The sequence below is a fragment of the Petromyzon marinus genome, chromosome 2 (genome assembly GCF_048934315.1).
Source record: "Petromyzon marinus isolate PM22_M1 ecotype Great Lakes invasive population chromosome 2, UKy_Petmar_22M1.pri1.0, whole genome shotgun sequence".
In the NCBI taxonomy this organism is placed as follows: Eukaryota; Metazoa; Chordata; class Hyperoartia; order Petromyzontiformes; family Petromyzontidae; genus Petromyzon; species Petromyzon marinus.
Window position 1 is genome coordinate 14,142,755 of NC_133668.1, and position 18,350 is coordinate 14,161,104.

General features: G+C 41.4%; 1 protein-coding gene across 5 annotated transcripts in view; it reads left to right on the forward strand.

Annotated features, from left to right (window-relative positions):
- Window positions 1-9,363, forward strand: part of LOC116946909 (thrombospondin type-1 domain-containing protein 7A-like) — a 444,047-nt gene extending 434,684 nt beyond the window's left edge. For 4 of the 5 annotated variants that reach the window (XM_076070187.1, XM_032962175.2, XM_076070195.1 and 1 more), the window contains 3 exons: window positions 1,894-2,128; window positions 3,346-3,433; window positions 4,044-9,363. In XM_076070187.1, coding sequence (XP_075926302.1) covers window positions 1,894-2,128; window positions 3,346-3,433; window positions 4,044-4,125 — 405 coding nt within the window. In that variant the 3' untranslated portion in view covers window positions 4,126-9,363. The remainder of the gene's footprint in view (window positions 1-1,893; window positions 2,129-3,345; window positions 3,434-4,043) is intronic. The other variant, XM_032962192.2, reaches the window with a different exon arrangement.
- Window positions 9,364-18,350: the final 8,987 nt, after the last annotated feature.

Consider the following 18,350-nt stretch of genomic DNA (forward strand, 5'->3'; position numbering starts at 1 on the left):
GAGCACCAGAAGGTGAAAATTTGTGCGGAGTCTACTTAATAAAATGCTGCTGGTTAATGTAAGTCTAGAAGCCCAATCAAATATGTAAATTTTATGGCGATAAAGAACAGACGTGGATTTATTTCCTGTTCTTTTATTACTCATAATGCTACACTACAGAACAAAATTGATTTTTTCAATTAATAAAAAAAAATCGTAATTGTACATTTGTATTGTTATGTATGCATTTCCACGTATTCCATGACATCCATCTGTATGCAGGTTATTATAATCAAATGCACACACACATCCCTGCAAACAAAAGCTATTATTGTTGGATCATGACAGGCATTATTACATGTACCTTTATGCACTGTGAAATATTGATGAAGGCATTGGCAATTAGCATGGGCTTATTCCACTTTTACGAGGGGTTTTAGCAGTCACTGTTAAGCCGACTATCCGACTTTGCCAGACAGCCCAATGCTACACAATCTCATGCTCACTTGAACCATTTCACATTGACGCTTTTACATTTAAATTTGCAGATGGGTTACATTATATTTAATGTGTGTGCAATTAAAAAATAAATCTGTACATAACTGCAAAAACCTAATTTAGCTTGTTTGCTGTAAGGGTTCTCCAGAGTATAATCTGCTTACTAGAACGATTTTCCTCATTAGGAACTGTAATGCACTGGTATCATATGTATGCACGTGTCCATCTCTTGAGAATGGTAATAAATACTACTTAGTCACACACACATGCTCACATATGCATACCAGTCATACTTAATGCTCAGATACGATCACAGGTGAACTTGTGCTATTCAAAGTGCTCACATGGAAAAGTTAATTGCATTTCACATGGTGGTTCTCCTTTTGCAGTTAAAATGTTTCTTAGTTGTTTTTTTCCGTAATAGTGTGGGTAAATATTAACCTCCCCCTACTAGAGTGGTAATGTACCTAATCTGTGCTATGGTCCATTTCACCCACCATTGATTTCTGACCATGAATATCTTCTGAATTCGGTTTTATGTAATCCCTAGATATCCTTAGGCTAAACATAGCACCTGATGTGGTACACTGAGCAATGAAGAGACAAAGGCAGCCATGTATTCTACAAACCTCTCCTGCCACATATTGGTTGCTCATGCCAACCAAAATTATTAAACCAATTCCAAAATATTTTATAAATTATGAGTAACTCATGACAGGAAGAGGGCAGACTGGAAACAAGACTAATATTACACAAAAAGTAATTTAAAGACAGAAAAAGGAGTGGTTATCAAAATGAATATGGTACATCCAAAATGTTGACTTTTGAGTTGAAGGTCATGCAATATGCAAGGCATGGTGGGAGAATTGACACAGTGGTCAGAAACACCAGGTTTGCTCTCTTTAAACAACATTTTGGGTGTGTTATTAATCTTAAACAATGGTTACCCACCAACAAGCACCTGCTATTACAACTCAGAAGTCAGTGTGTTTCCCTGTATTCATCTCTATTGATGGCTGTGACCCAGTGGTGAAAATATCACATCCATGGCAGATGCCAAATTATCAATATTATCAAAACATAATAATTTAAACATTCATGTAACATACCATTATTAATGTAAAATATAATTGGTTGAAAAGTAGGTGCTACTCAGACACACATCTGACACTAGATAGACACTAGATAGTGTGGACTGCAGGAATACGACTAAGTTCCTCTAGCTATTAGATGTGTTTTTGGGGTGTACCACATGTCTGGCATAATGTTTGATGTTTCACTCCAGTTCCTTTCCTGAAAAATCTCCAAGAAATGCCAGAATAATATGCAGGACAATCTGAAAATACTTAGAAGACCTATACAGCACAACTGTGCAAATCCTTCGTTGCACTATGTTCCTTCGTTCTCTAATTCCAGATTTCTGTTCCTGTGCATGCCGTCCAGAGGGATGTTTGTGTATGCGAGGAGGGCTACCAGGAGGTGGTCACTCTTCGGGGCTCCCTGGAGCACTGCACCCAGGTGTCACGGGGCAGAGAGCGCCCGGCGGAAGGGCAGGGCTGGGGGCAGGGCTTGGGGGGGGGTGCAGCATCGCCCAGCAGTCCTGGGCCGGCCCGGGAGGTGGGAAGCTGGGCATTGGAGCCATTTGGGGATGGTGGGTCCCTGCATCCCACTCACGCATGTGTTGAATAGGACTTCTTGACACCAAGGAGGATTGTAGAACCAGCCAGAGACAAGGACTCTTACTCAAGGCTGCTTGCCGTTTATTTACTCATACACACTCTGTTCACTTTACACTCTCTGCACTTGACGCTTACACCCATTATGGCGCACGTCAGAACTCTGTCCTTTACGCAGACATCCCTTAATTTATCTACGCCCCGGTACGGCTTCCCTATGTCTACCCACTCGTCTGCCCTGGGCAGGGGATCATCCAACACCGCCTGGCGACGAGGTGATGCCGTCCATGCAGGCTCTCATTCCTCTCTCTCCCAACGACGACGACCCAGAGCTCACGCACACTCCTGCTTATATATCCCTACTCATTCTGAGTCTCCACGTGCTCCCACTTTGGCTGCCGTCTGCCCGGCGCCCCTCGCCCTCGCTAATCCTTATCATCACCCCCATCTCCTGTCTCCACGGCGCCAATCCCATATTCCCACGTCCACACCTGTTCTTCCCCAATTGCCCCCACTCACAGAGAGTCTTACGCAAGGTTGCATCATGCATGCCCTTGCACGACCTTTCCACAAATTCACACTTTCCCGCGCTCGCCCCTCGCGGTACTCCTCTACACATGCATGCATCACGTTCTGTTACTCTGCGTGTCAGACCTGGGATATGCCATGCCGTGGTTGATTATTCTGTATAGTAACTGACATCGTTTGGATATTTGTCATTTCAATTCAGTAGCCTCAATTTAAATTACACTGTGAGTCATAATTGCTTTATCCATGGAGAATAGATGAAATGTTATTACAAGGGTACAGTCATTAATTTGATTTAATTAATAGCTATGGGGAGGGGGGGGGAACTATGGTGCAGTGGTTAATCACAGTACTGTGAATCCGGTGACCGGAGTTTGATTCTCGGCCACAGCCAACGTCAGTAGTGAGTGATACTAAAATCGGTCCTAGGCCCCTCTTCATCAACGCACTTTAACCAGTGTGGTGATGTATGAACCAGTGTGGCGATGTATGATCACACAACCAACATGACACGAGGAGGCCTGTGAATTTTGCAAATGGTTGGAAGAAATTGTTCTTTTTTTATTCAATCAATATTTCACAATAGCTAAAGCTACATTCCATGAGAAAGTCGAATCTAGATTTTAAGTTAGGCATCCTTGTGTGCCACAACACGTGACCTCAGATGGCAAGCTGCGAGGATGGGTATACGGAGTGGCGGTGGCTTCTCTCCTCATCATCGGGTTCCTCCTCTTCACAGCTTACCTCTTTTGGTAACGTTACCTGCGATGCTCACACGTTTTATTTGTACACTAAATACTCAACCATCATCGTTGGTGTTCAAAATATCTTGATGAATGTTACCTTATCTTTGATGAAAATTGGTTTTGATTTCTGTATTAGGAGTTAAATATATAATTTAGCGAATACTTTTACACGTGACTTTCACACAGTTAGAGCACTAGGAGTTAAATGATAAGAGCATTAAATCAGTTAATTATGAAGAAAAATGTGATTTCTTTGTAATGAGAAACTAGCAGAATAACCCAGTAATTTCCTAAATTAGCATATATATATAGTAAGGATAGTGACATAAAACTAGATTGGCTTTGATTTTTTGTTTGAAAGATAAAAGATGGAGCACTCAATCAGATCATATTTCTTTAAAATGTAATCTCCAACTCACGACTAGTAAATTAGAAAGAAAATGGTTTGTAATTGTAACTGTGTTTTTTTGTGGAATAAGGATAATCACCATAAACCTACGACCTTCATTCTCAGGTTGGCAGTAATTATGATTCTGCCTGTGTACATATCGTTAAATTTTGTTTGAGAGCAAAAGTTGAGTGACCGGGACAGCACCATTAAGTTTGTTGTTTTCAGGAGGAGATCAAAGAGACCCAGGCGGCGAGTGCCCAAGAGGAAGCCCCTGCCACTGCCCTTTGATGGCGATGCTGACCTGTAGCCGGTGAGCAACGCTGAAGTTTGCGGCGCTCCACTGCAACACACAGCTCAACGATCCGGCCCATGTGTCCAGGGACAATGCTCCACTTTGTGACCCGCCCTGTGGTCTTGACAATGTCGCCCGATAGCAGCAGGAGGCGGAGAAAAGCATTTGAGGAGGAATGCTGCTTCTTTTTCTCTCCCTTTTTTCAAGAAAACAGTGACGCCGTCGGAGAACTGAGTGGCAGAAGGAAAACTACCAAGGACACGCCGTCCCTGAGCAATGTGCTGTGCTCACTTGTATTTCCCTCCCTAAAGTATTTTATAATGAGGCTTGCATGTACAGAAACAATCTATTTTGAAGTGCTGATTCAAATCCATATGTATTTTTATTTACATGTATTATTTACCAGGTCCCTGTGTAGTTGTTTCCCCACTTCAGTGAATGGCTGCTGTGGGCACCAGTTTGCCATCCCGTATACTCCGAGCACTCATTTATCAAGCCCCAGTAACGGAAGACGAATTGCATTTTCAGTTTCATAATGATGCCAGCGGACTGAAGCTAAATTTAATTTTAACTGAAAAAAATCGTTATTTTATACTGAATGGATATTATCTGCTATTCTAGAGTAGTGTGTTGGTCATGGAGTCGGCCGCATCTGTCACGTTATTGGAGTCGCCAAGACGATTATGGTCACTGCATGACTGCTGAAAGGGATGGGGAAAGATGAACATAAAACCATATCAACACATATATAAATAAACATGTAAAAATGTTTACTATATAGAGAGAAAACGTGTGACCATCTAATTGCGAGTGCTTGGGTTAGAGGTTCTCGATTTTTCGAGAATTTCTGTAACTTTTTACGTACGACGCAATGCACTTTTTTTATTTTCCTTAAATTCAAGCGTGGTGTTTGTGTTCCACCCATCTGTTTGCTGGATGGCACATCATCACACATCGACAACACTCAGTCAGAGAGCAAGAACTGGCTTTTTATCAATCGCCACCAACATCCCCCAACAAACCCTTTCAACTGCAGCCTCACACATCCTGCAAATTCTCACTCAGATTTCAATTGTGTTTTTTTCCTATTTTTTGTGAAACAATCAATGAGTATTCATTTATATGCAGGGTCTGCTTAATTATTGTAGTCGCCGATGTGTAGTATGTTTAGTGCGCAGAGTAGGAAAAAGGGACCAATTAATGGTTGCGTGGCTCAGCAGGTGCCTGGGTCGTATTGCATAGAAACCTTTATTAACTGCTGACCAACATAGGGGAATGCGGGTCCATTCTGGCTTGGGGAAGAAGACCCCATGCAGCAAGAAACAATCGAAACAGAGGTCTGTAGCGCTCCGTGTTGAAACAAGGGTTTTGCACAGAATAACCGTTTAAAAATAGATATGTTTTAAATGCACACACTTAAATTCTGGGAATACTTTAACTATGAAAGCAGCCAGCTTTATAATTCTAAAACTGTATTTTTGTGAAATCTGTTTATTGTTATTGGCTGGCACAAGTTTTAAAACATTAAGAGAAAAACAGGTGGCCACCATAAGAATGGCACAGCTGCAAGGCTGCGCTGTGTATGGAAATATTTTATACATTACGCATAACGCCACAGAACAAAACTTATCTGCAACACTTGCTCCGGCAGTACCCTACACTGTGACAAATATTCATGGACCAGCGGTATCACGGTGTAACATGACCCAAGGGGAAGCAGTGACATGACCCAGCTGTAGAGGCTTTGCCGCTTGAACAAAGCCCCCCTCCCGCCCACACTGCATCACGATTGGGAGTTGTTTGACCATACTTCACCATCTTGGTTGTGGGTTGAAGTGGGGGCAGGACCAGTTCAGATATCACTCACCACTGATGTTAGCCGTGGCCAGCAATCAAATGCTGGATGCTGGTTTTGTAGCAGAGTGAGCTTGTAACAGTGCCACCGCTCCACATATAGTTTCAGTCATGGGAAAAAGGAAGCCGTGTCATATGTCCATCTTTCACATGTCCATCCTCACATGTCTTTAAATCTGAACTCCATTTGAGTAGGTGCCGAGTCAGGGTGAGTGCTGTACAAATTCACTCTTTTGAAGTGTTTCTTTTTCTGTTAAATAACTCTTTTACGTGATATGTCACTTGCTGACCTTGACTTTACAAGTCTGGCTCAAATGAAATGAAACCCCCATCTGTTACCGAGATAGAGAAAGAAAGGCCTGTCCACCTGTCGTGTTGGAAATAGCTGTAGAAATACAATACATTAGATCAGGCGCTTTCCTCTATATCCTTTCAAGGGTGCAATACACCACTCTGTATTACCATTGTATGACAGGAATGGGTAGAAGCTAGGGATGTCACTCGGTTGAATTTTGTTTTTACTATGAACATATGCTTTTAAAATATATTTTCGTCAGAAAAAATTAAGGTGTTCAGTGCCCCCACCCTATCAGTGACCTTTTTTTATTTTTTTTCCCACACTTTAGCCATCACTTTTGCGAAAAATGTACTGTGCCAAAGTCGTAGTTCTACTCGTTTAATCTACTTCAGAGACAGGTTGACATTCCCTGCAGGCATGCCACCCTTGGTCGATGTTGATTGCAATGGATGTCACGTTTCAACTCTCCAGCAGCCGTGTCCATCCATATTAGCCCTCTGCAGTGAGTATCTACCACGAACCCTCCCACTCATCACTCATTAACCAATGAGCAAAGATGGAGTGCATTGAGACAGCGTCAGTGACGCGTGTGTTATTGTTCATGCGTAAAAAACAAGGTAACAAAACAACGGACCAATTAAGAGTTTTTTTTGTTACAGTGGTACAATTTGAGCTACCTTTATTTGAAACCATGTGAATTGACACCAAATTAAAGTGTGATTTTTTTAAGTGTGCGTGTGAGGGTGTGAGTGGAGGAGGCAGGTGTTTTCTTGGACATGTTCATTTATCAAAACAAAGGTGTACACACGTGTGTTTGTTTGATCTATATGCCTTCATGTGTGTGCATGTGGTGATGGCTTTTGAATTTTCCACACAGGATAGCTTTGACACTGATACAGCATCTTAAGACCGTGTGGTGAGCGAGATTAATTCAGGACTTGTATCCGCAGAGGTCATGGGCTCAAATCTAATTTATTGTTACTTTATTTTAAATTTAAAAAGCCAAAAAAAATATGAAAATAAAAAAATCATAAAATTGTTCTGCGTGTGAATAATGTAACATACTATATAAATAAGTTGTGTATGCTCGTGTTTGTATGTCTCTAACATGGTTTTCATATATTGCTGAACAGAATGAGAAAATATTTGACCAGGGGTTTTTAGAGTAAGCCTCTTGAGGAATATTTTCAAGTAAAAATGTGTTTTTACTGCAGATGCTGAAGCAGCAATATTACACAAACATATTGTAAATTGCTCAAGAGTATAAAACACTTTTCTTGAAATTGGAATATTTTTCTATTAAATCTTTTTTGTCACATTTAATGATTTATTTTGCATATGTCCCAAAATTTACAGCACACCAATGTGGATGTCCGAGACATTGTTGTACAGTCAACCATCTTTGCTTTTAAACAATTGTAGTAAGTTCAGTAAATATTAAATGTCAAAATAGAAGTAAAACATTTAAGTTAAACTACATAACAGCTTGCAAATCATATGACCAATATGTTAAAGCAATTGAGGCTTTAATAACGTTTTATCATGACAATTTACAAACTTTCCATGCAAAATCTTCTCGATCTTTATGCCACGTAAACATTGGCCCTTTTCCAAGTTTTTGTTATATTCACTGCCAAACTGCATATATAACCAAAATTTAATTAGATGTCATTCTTACACTATATCACAATATAACCATGAAAGCAAACACTAACCCAGATAGAGACCTTCTCACGTGTATTATTCAGTTGAATATATGCTGTTAGCCAATAAAACAACACTTAGCATTCAAGCTGGCATACTTGTTGCTCATAATCTCAAGAAAATACTGCAGTGAAATATAATTGTGCGTGTTGACTGCAATGACATTTTAGCAAATTGAAAACACGTTTTTATTGCCGTAAAATATGAAAATCCACAATGGCTAAAATAAATTGTGCTTGCAAGTATGGAATATAATTGTAACTTTATAAAAGCATTTACCAATATGTGTGAGTAGGCCTCATTGTGTAAAACTGCAAACCATTTTATGGAATGTGTTCTTACTGTGTTAAAATGTGGTGTACTGTAATACTTTGATTCAGCCACACATTCTGGAAATGACTGAGGCCAGTTCGGTTGTTTAAGCACATTTGTTGAAACTAAGCCCTAGTTTATTACACTCAGGAATTGCTGACAAAAATTAGTTAATCAATTTTGTTTCAATGCAATCAATTCGTTTCCAGGCCTCGACCGGGCATAGTGGCCCTCACGATACACTGCCAGGCAACCCGTTCCTTGCACCCGACGCAACGCCGAGTGGGGGCCGAGCCATAATGCCGACGTACAGTTCTGCAATATGAAAAAGTTAAATGAAAAAAAATAATTGTGCAATGTTGATGTAATCCAATATCATGGAAAATGTGACTACTTTATTTTTGCTTTAAAATTTGACAAGCCTCATTGAATTATTTAGATTTCGTATTTTTTTGCAGAAAATAATTTCTGTGCAGATATATGCATTTGTTCACATCTGCTTGTGTTTAACCAAATTTGCACAATTTAGTGATATTGGAAGATTTTTTTTCTAGACAGGCTATGCTCCAAGGTAAGATGCTTAACTTTTAAAGGGCATAGTGAAGAAGGATAAGGAACGTTTGCCTCCTAAGGGCCGAAATGCTGGGTTAATTAGTATTGCACTGCCTTCTAAAGGGCAGCATTAATTATTTAGAGATGCGTTATTCAGAATGCAGGGTGTGTACTTCCCTTTTCGACCACACCAAGCACATTTCTTCAGGTGTCTGGGTAGCTAAAACCCCCGTCAGAATCCAGTACAGGCAGCCATCTGTGATTAAAATAGGGGTTCATTTGTTGCAAGTTTATGGTGAGGCTGGTCAACAATTACTGCATATTAAATGTGGTTCTGCTTAATTTGGCTTATGCCAGCTCTGATAATGTAAAAACAAATATTGATTTCATGTATATGCCCTACAAACGTTTTGCGTTTATCAAAGGTGCAAGTGCATTCAGAAATGGTGTACTGTAGATCTATGATATCACCTCTAACACAGTATGGTGTAAATATAGCTGTCAAAATGCCAAATACAAAAATCCCCCACCAACCGCGTTTTTTGCATCCACGGTATTTATGTATTCACGTTTTCCCTTCAGGACACCGACTTGCTAACTGCGATATATGGTTTTGTGCATCTGCGGTTTAGTACGGGGACCAGCAAACTTAATTTCAAATCACCCGCATGTGTTCCCTCCATGCATCATCTCATATCCCACCACCATTCCCTTCCGCATAGTGACTGTTGTAGTGTGTGGACGTTGTCTATTGCTACGCATAATTCTGCGTTCAACCTTCCATTGTTTCTCTTTGGTTAGTTCGGTAAAGTCACGTAGAAAGAAAATAAATTAAATAATAGAATACGACGTTTCGATCGCAACACAAGCAGTCATCAGGTAGAACTAAATTTGAGAGAGAGACAAAACACAGACACGGAGACACACAGACACAAGCAGAGAGAGACAGAGAGAGACACAACATAGACACAGAGACCCAATGCCTCTGTGTCTTAGCCTTAAATAGAGAGAAGAGGGGCAGAGAGACAGAGAGAGGTGGGTCTGCTGGAGCAGATAAATTAGCATGTCAATGAGAGAGCCGAGTGGAAATCCACCCCGCGGCGGCAGGGGGAGAGAAAAAGCGAATGGACCTATGAGAGCCTGGTACATTTTAGAGAGAATTAGGCAGTTTGAGAAAACGTAGCAAATTTTTGGAAATGTAATGCAATGCTGGGTCTTTCTCTCCCCCTGCTGCCGCGGGGTAGATTTCCACACAACTCTCATTTACATGCTAATTTATCTGCTCCAGCAGACCCACCTCTCTCTCTGCCCCCCCCCACTCTCTCTATTGAAGGCGACGACACAGAGGCATTGGGTCTATGTGTCTCTCTGTGTGTCTGTGTTGTCTCTCTCTGCTTGTGTGTGTGTCTGTGTCTCCGTGTCTGTTTTGTCTCTCTCAAATTTAGTTCTACCTGATGACGACTGCTTGTTGCAATCGAAACGTCGTATTCTATTATTTAATTTATTTTCTTTCTACATTACTTTACCGAAAGAACCAAAGAGTAAATCCTGCAGTCTCGAAAGCTTCAAATCAAGTATTCCATTGTTTATTTGCATTCTTTTTTCCTTTAATCATGGCCCCTAAGCATGCAACCAATAGGGTTGGCAATGCCCCTCTTGCTTCTGTTACGAGGTGGTGGGCCTCAAGAGTTCACTGGTACGGCCACAGCAGGTTTGATATCCATCAGGTATTCTTTATTAAAAATTATGTAAAAAATATTTATCCTAAAAACAGCTTAAACATAGCAGCGAACTACCCAGCCACACCCAACACCCCCTGAGCGTTTCGCTATCTGGCGAGGCCCCCTTTATATAGGCGCAGAGCTCTCCCTTAATTGATCATTATTCCATCATTAAATCCAGCTATTCCCCAATTACCTCACTCCCTGAGAAGTCGCAACACCGCCCAAGCAATCATCCTCGGTGTGCGTCCGCATACCCAACAAACCGGCTCGCCTCTCCAATCCCACACGAAGCACCCAACCCCCAGCCATCTCCAGACAGACGTGGGCACAGTTCACAACACTTCGAACAACTACATCCCCCATTACCTCATCAACGTCATCGTCATCATCGCCATGGACGTCAACCCTCAGTATTAAAGGTAAATAACATAATTTCACTGATTTTTATTGTTCTTTGAACATTTATTGTTTTTGTATTATGTTATTGTGCATTGTATTCGTGTTAAGTTAATGAACATATGTCCTAATCAAAAAGACCTGATGGCTCAATGAGCCATTCTGTCTACAGGAAAGTAACCCATACTGACACCTACCTAAAACCTGATTCCCACCACCATCCATCCCAGAAGAATTCCCTCATCAAAACGCTATACCATAGAGCTCAATGTATCTCCGACCATGAACACCTAATCAGTTATGTCAAACCCATAGACCAAGCTCTCAAGGCGAATGGATACTCTGACTACACAATCCGCAAAGCCATCTGAGGATCCAATCAAAACCATCACCTTGCCATACATAGCAGGGGTAACCAAAAATATTTCTAAAATCATGAACAAACACAAGATCCAGGTCCGATTTAACACAGTACATAATATTCGTGATCTTATCCCATCTGTGAATGACAAGATTCCTGATATGCAATATCCCAGCGTCTACAAACTAAGCTGTATCTGTGGCAGCAGTTACATTGGGGAAACTAAGCGACATGTCTCGGACCGTGTTCGTGAGCATAAGACAGATTTGAAACACGGTAGGACCAATACTTCTGCCGTGGCTGATCATTATTTTAATGCGGCTGGCTCACACGAAATGTATTTCTCTTAGACGATGGTACTCTGCAAGCCTACTGGCTACCAACAAAGAATATTTCATGAAGTCATATATACAGACACAATTGCAACCGAGAAGATCGTTATAAGCTCAGCAATCATTGGAAAGATGTCATCAACCACTTTGGGTTGTGACTTGATTTGTGTTTTCTTGTCAACCTCCACCGTCAGCAGTGTGGGTGTGTGGAGCTAGGTGCAATGATTGCCTGGCAGCCCTTTGATTAGTGTAGACCTACTGCCAGTGTCGGGGTTTTCTCCTACATTAACATTAGCTGCCCCGCCCATGCTGTTGACACACTTTGGCTATGCCCATCTCTAAACCTTTATAATCATTTTGCTTTTAGAGGCTAACCCCCCTTTTCCTGAAGACGACCGCTTGTGTTGCGATTGAAACGTCTGGTTTTTGTTTTAAGTTTTATTCTTATTTTTATTTTATTTTAATTACTGAAAGAACCGGAATAAGTCTACATTATTTACTGGCAGCGCACTCACTCAGGTTAAGAACCAGGCTACAGTCTGCATTATAGACTGCCAGTACGCTCACTCAGTTTAATAACCATTGCTACTGTCTACATTATAGATTGCCAATACGCTCACCAGCTTAAAAACCATTGCTATAGCCTACATTATAGACTGCCAGTACACTCACCAAACTCAATAACCAGGCTACAGTCCACGTTAGAGATTGCCAGTACTCACTCTGATTAAGAACCAGGCTAGCATCTACATGTTTTTATTCACTTTATTTTTATTATTATATTTACATTTACATGATTTTACGGAAAGAACCAAAGAATAGCCAACTTAGGTTTCGATTTAAAGCTTTCGTGACTGCAATGATTCATCTTTTTTGGTTCTTTCGGTAAAGTCACGTGGAGTGAGAATAAAATAATAAATTAATAAAATTTAATAACACAATAAAATTCTCACGACGTTTCGGCTATTTCAATGCTAAATTATCCTGTTTGATTTGTACTAGGTGCCTCTGTGGATGTGTAGGCTTTGACTTTCACATAGCTATTTCTATGACCAGTCACAAGCTAATCACTCAGTTATTTCAATGCTAAATTCTCCTGTTTGATTTGTACTAGGTGCCTCTGTGGATGTGTAGGCTTTGACTTTAATATAGCCATTTCTGTGACCAGTCACAAGCTAATCACGCAGCTATTTCAATGCTAAATTATCCGAACCAAACATTAAACTAATTTTCAATGGTACAGTATATTTTTTCAAGTAGTGGTATCCCAAACTTTCGCAGCAGCTTAAATTCCCTTTTCACACCATCAATATGTAAACTCCCCCTCCCCCCCTCGCCGGTCTGCACATGTTCACCCCCTCTACACCGTTCATCATGCTAATTAAATGCTATTTTTTATGCTAATTCCTTTGTCAAGGCGCTCTGTTTCTTCTCACACAGTTTAAAGGTCGCGGTCTGAGCTTGGCTGTGTTCGCTCCAGCGCTGTCCTCCAGACAGTCTCGTCCCTTCACCTGATGAAGGCCACTTGTGTTGTGGCCGAAACGTCGTGATAATTTTATTGTGTTATTTTAGATTATTAATTTATTATTTTATTCTCATTCTGCGTGACTTTACCGAAAGAACCAAAAAAGATGAAGCCAACTTAAGCTTTGACGAGTGTGAACGCAACCGCGGTTGCCCTAAACCCCTATTTCCCATAAGGCCTTAGTATTGCCAACCACGGCGGCTTTCAGGAACATAACCTCCACGGTCGGCGACGGATTGTATCGTGACATGGCAGTGATCGCGTAATTTAAATGATTGGGAATAAGTTAAGTTGATTTCAAATAACAGGACACGTTTCTATAGAAGGGATGATGGCCCATATCAAGAATAAGGATGGAGTGGCAGCCAAGGGATGTAACGCATCTGAGAGGACATCTTTTGGAAACCTTCACGCAGCAGTTGAGACAATACAAATTGGCCATGATGTTTGAGGTTGCAGTAAGCGATGTGTACAATATAATATCTTCCAGAGAATATAATGCCTGCGTGGAACGTTTATGTGGCTCCTTTGTAATTTACACACCCTGGTTGGCTATTATGAAAACACGTGCAAGTCTATACATGAACCCCCTCCCACCCATAGAGGACTGCAATGGCTCATCAATGTCAGTAATGATTACCTATATCAGAGGTCAGCAAACTGCGGCTCTAGAGCCGCATTGGGCTCTTTGAGGACTACTTTGTGACGTTATTCACATGCATTGCAGCTCTTTCAATATTTTTTACCGAATTGTAAAAGAATGGCTCTTCTTTGCATGTTGATTGCCGACTTCTGACCTATATCTTCTTTATCCAAAAGCATTCCTAGCAAAGTGTTCTGATGAGAGTATCTGTAGAGGGCAGTAATATTACATTATACGACATCTTAATTTTCCAAATGTTTGACACTCATTCAGACAATTCATATACAGGTAAAAATAAAAAAATTAAGGTATTGTGCATTTGGATATAGTACATTTTTTCTCATTCTATTCTCATTCTATTTAACACATTAGAAAATATCTGGAACACATTTATCAGATAACATACGTGGCGCTCCAATTTTCAGCCCATGTGTAAAATTAATAAAAAAACAAATAACAGCTGGAAGTCACCTCCAACGAGGTGTGTAATAATACATATTTAAAAAGCTCACTTTCCTCATGGACAGTACTCCTCTTTAAAATTATAATGCATCATCATTATAATACTGTAGGCCATGAGTCAGGGCTCAAAATTTTGGATCTGACTACGCTATGGTTTTCAGTTAACCTGATGTCTGAACTGTCTGGAAACATGTCATGACATTTTAACACGTAGGCTTTCGCGACCAATATTATTCATACTAAATGTTTTTGGGTTAGATCGCGTTATTTATAAATGTGTCATTCTTCAACACACCGGTGGGCTAAAGTAGTGAACTATTTGTCTTTTGTCAACGTGACACTTTTTTGCTGATTGGCCGTGTCGGGTGGTGGAGGGTTACGACACATTTATAAATAACGCGATCTAACCCAAAAACCTTTCTTATGAATGTCATGACATTCCAGATTCCCAGCAAAATGAAATTTTGGAGTCTATAATTAGCCTATAACCTCCAAATAAGTTTCATTGTATAGCTATTATATAGAGCTATATGATGACTCTAATTTATTATTTGTTATAGCTTTTCAAAGGTTTGTAATATGTATATATTAAGAAAAGAATTGTCTTCTGATTCATATGCCAACTTTTCAAATATGTTTTTTTTTAAGTTCAGCTAGGATATTCATGATGGAATAAAACTCGGATTAAACATAAATATCATTCTCTACAGGGTAAAGCAAGGGTTGGCAACCAAAATAACAAGCGTTTTTTTTCGAATACGGTAAAAACACTCTATTTCAAGAGCCGCAATGCATGTGAATACGAGGCATTCCTTAATAAATAACGTCGCGAAACAGTCGCATTTGGCTCGGGAGCCGCGGGTTGCCAATCTCTGGGCTATACTGATAAGATATTGTGGAAAAGAAAGATTATTCTGTGCCAATGCTTGTGTAGTGAGTCATTTCAGAGACACTATTTAGGAGGCAACAACGTTTTATTCTACACTTAAGCAACATCGTTACATACGGGACTAATACACCTATCTCTCACTCTCATTACACCCGGGACTACAATACACCTATCTCTGTCGCATACTGGATAACTACAATCGGGTCAGAGTGGCCAACGTGCTGTCTGACCCACGATGTTGAAGACGGAGCACTTGAGTTCCCCTTCACCTTCAGACAGCCCCAATATTCGAACGGAGCGTCCCTTTTATCCCTCTCGGCGTGGCCTGGCTCCACCCCCAGCCTCGCCTACCTCTGGAATATTCTGGAAGGTTCCAGACCACCTTACACCTGTTCCCTCTCCGGCTCTGCCCTTAACCACGCCCCCCTCAGGAACTCTCCAGATGTTTCTCAGCTATTCTTCCCGTGTCCCCTCGCTCACCTTTAGCCCACATTCCTCACCCCGGTCCATCACGTGCTTAACCAGGTGCCAGGGAGACTCATCCTCAAATGCCCCCCCTACCACCAGTCGCCCTCACCACTCTCCCCCAGTGACTGACTCTGTGGCAATTACCTGTGGCGCTGGCGGAGGCTGCTATCCCCAACTCTGTCGGGAGGACTCATCTGGTTCTCTTCTGCTAGCACCCAGTACCATGCCACTTGTGACCCACTGTATGGTACTGACACAGTGTGTTAGCCTCAGTGCCCATTTCTATGGCACTTGGCGCTATGCGCCGTAGTGATCCATTTAACATCACTACACTTGTATTAATTCTGAGATGGTATTGTGATGCTGCTATAGCTTAAAAAGTAAGATGTCTACTAGCAGCCTTACCATTCATATATGTGTAGAGGAGATAAATATGCGGTGCGCGCTGTTAAGCGGGTGCAACTGAGGTCGGACAGATGCGTGCGTTGCAACATGAGGTTTCCACTGACAAACCGCCAGTAATTAAGGGGAGAAGCGGGTGCAACCGAGGTTGGTGTCGAAGGGACGGGAGACGGGGGTGATGATAAGGGATTAATGGGACAACTGGCGGCAGCTTGAGGGGGGACACGTGAGGACTTGGAATGAGGGGGGATATATAAGGGGGGATATATAAGGGGAGTGTGTGTTAGCGGAGGGAGTTGGGTTTTGCCCAGGAACCAAGAGTGAAGACATCTCGCCGCTGCCGCTCCAGCCGTCAGCGGGACCTCAACCCTCACGCCGTCTCCGGGCAGGTGTTGGCTGAACCCCCCACCCGGGACAGATGGATGAGCGAGTATGAGGGTGCGTAGGTGAGGGCAGCGGTGGAGATGCAGAGTTGCTGAGTGTGAAGTTGCTGTGTGCGGAGTCGTTGAGTGCGTAGCTGCTGTGTGCAGAGTCGCTGAGTGCAGAGCTGCTGTGTGGGGAGTAGCTGAGAGCAGAGTTGCTGAGTGCAGGATAAGTGAGGTGCAGAATAGATAAGAGCGGGGAGAAGTAAAGTATATGTGACTGTACAGATAGTTTTCGGAGTGCCTACAACTGGCGCAAGAACAGGTGAATAAAGTGTAAGCAGGTGACTTGTTACAACGTGTCGGTGTGAGTAATTTTTGAAGACACTACATATGTTTAGTCTTGATATAACTTCATAGTAACAAGCATTTTAGAACATTATAGGTTAAGATCGAGTTTCTTCCAAAATGTCAAATGCTATCATTTTTGCCGTTTTCTTGCAGAACATCATCAATTTAGCAGTACCCAGGAGAGCGAGTAAAGACAGAATACATTTCTGTTTGATATATGGTAGAATTACACTTTCATTATCTGTCATTTGTCAATATATACCAATAACACGTTCATAAGTTCGTTGATACTTTCAATACTGTTTCAGGGAAGCGGTAATAGTGACACTGTGCAGTTCTTATACACAATAACACTAATCTGGTCCCGCAAGTCCTCAACATGAAGCTCAAGCAAAACAAGATAGACTGTAGACTCTGCGTTACACGTAGGAAGGAATTGACCAGCCCCTAACATAACCGTCCATGGATAACACTTTGTGAAAGCTGCAGCAGTGGGACAATTTCAGCAAATTGTCAAGCTTGCAGGAGACAATCCGACTGTTGCGCCAAAGATAGTGTCACGGAAACTACAGATGAGAATTCATTCATAAAATACTACTTGGTCAGGCTGGTCAAATACACTCACAAGTGTGCTGCATGACAAAATGTGCATGTTTCGTATGCGACAAGTGTATGGAAGAAACAAATAGCCGTGAACCCTTGGAAACGAGCAGTAGAACTGAGAACTGATAAAAACATTTGTAACATTGCAACCCAACGCTCAGGTGAATTATCTCTGTAACCTCAAGAGATATTGTCGCAGCAGATGTGCACTATCATGGAATATGTTACAGAGACACCTTCCGTGTCATAGTTATTATTAAAAGGTATATAGTTATTGTAGTGTTTATTTTTAATTTATAATTGTATTGAGTAGTGTACTGTATTTTATTCGGTGTCTAGTTAATAAACAGCCAAGTTAATTCAGCTATTACGAGTCTGACCGCGACCGTGGTTCCCCTAACCCCCTATTTCCCATAGACCCTGTACTTTAACCAATCACGGATTTGCCGACTGCGCCCTTTCCATGAACCTAACACCTATGGTTGGCGAGGGATTATTGTATTTAAAAGCTAAATGACACAATTTGTGCCGTTCATGAGCTTCACCGGAACACGTGTCATGTAACGCACAATACCACATTGCAGAACTAATCATTGAAGAAACGTCTGGACTTGTTCACGGCTTACCTGAATGTTTTGCGGCATGAGAGAGGTCCACTCTCAAGAGTTTTGGATGACTTACATTGAAATAGTCGATTGCCTGGCCTCAATCCACGTGAGCTGAAGTGGATCTATGCAGACTGTGAACCCTAGCTCATAAACACAGTCGAAAGTTAGGCTATTCTGAACTTGATACGTGGAAACGGATCCATCACAGGGTAAAAAAAAAGCAATTTGTCTCCAGGGCTGCAAATTGGCTGAATTAACATTCAATTACAGAGCTTAACGTGGAGACTTCGTTTTCAAAATGTCTGGCCCTGCTTCTTCCTGGTTATGTGCCCAGGGGACCCTAAATATGAATACAAAATATCATACCTGTTTATCTTATATTCGACATTGTAAA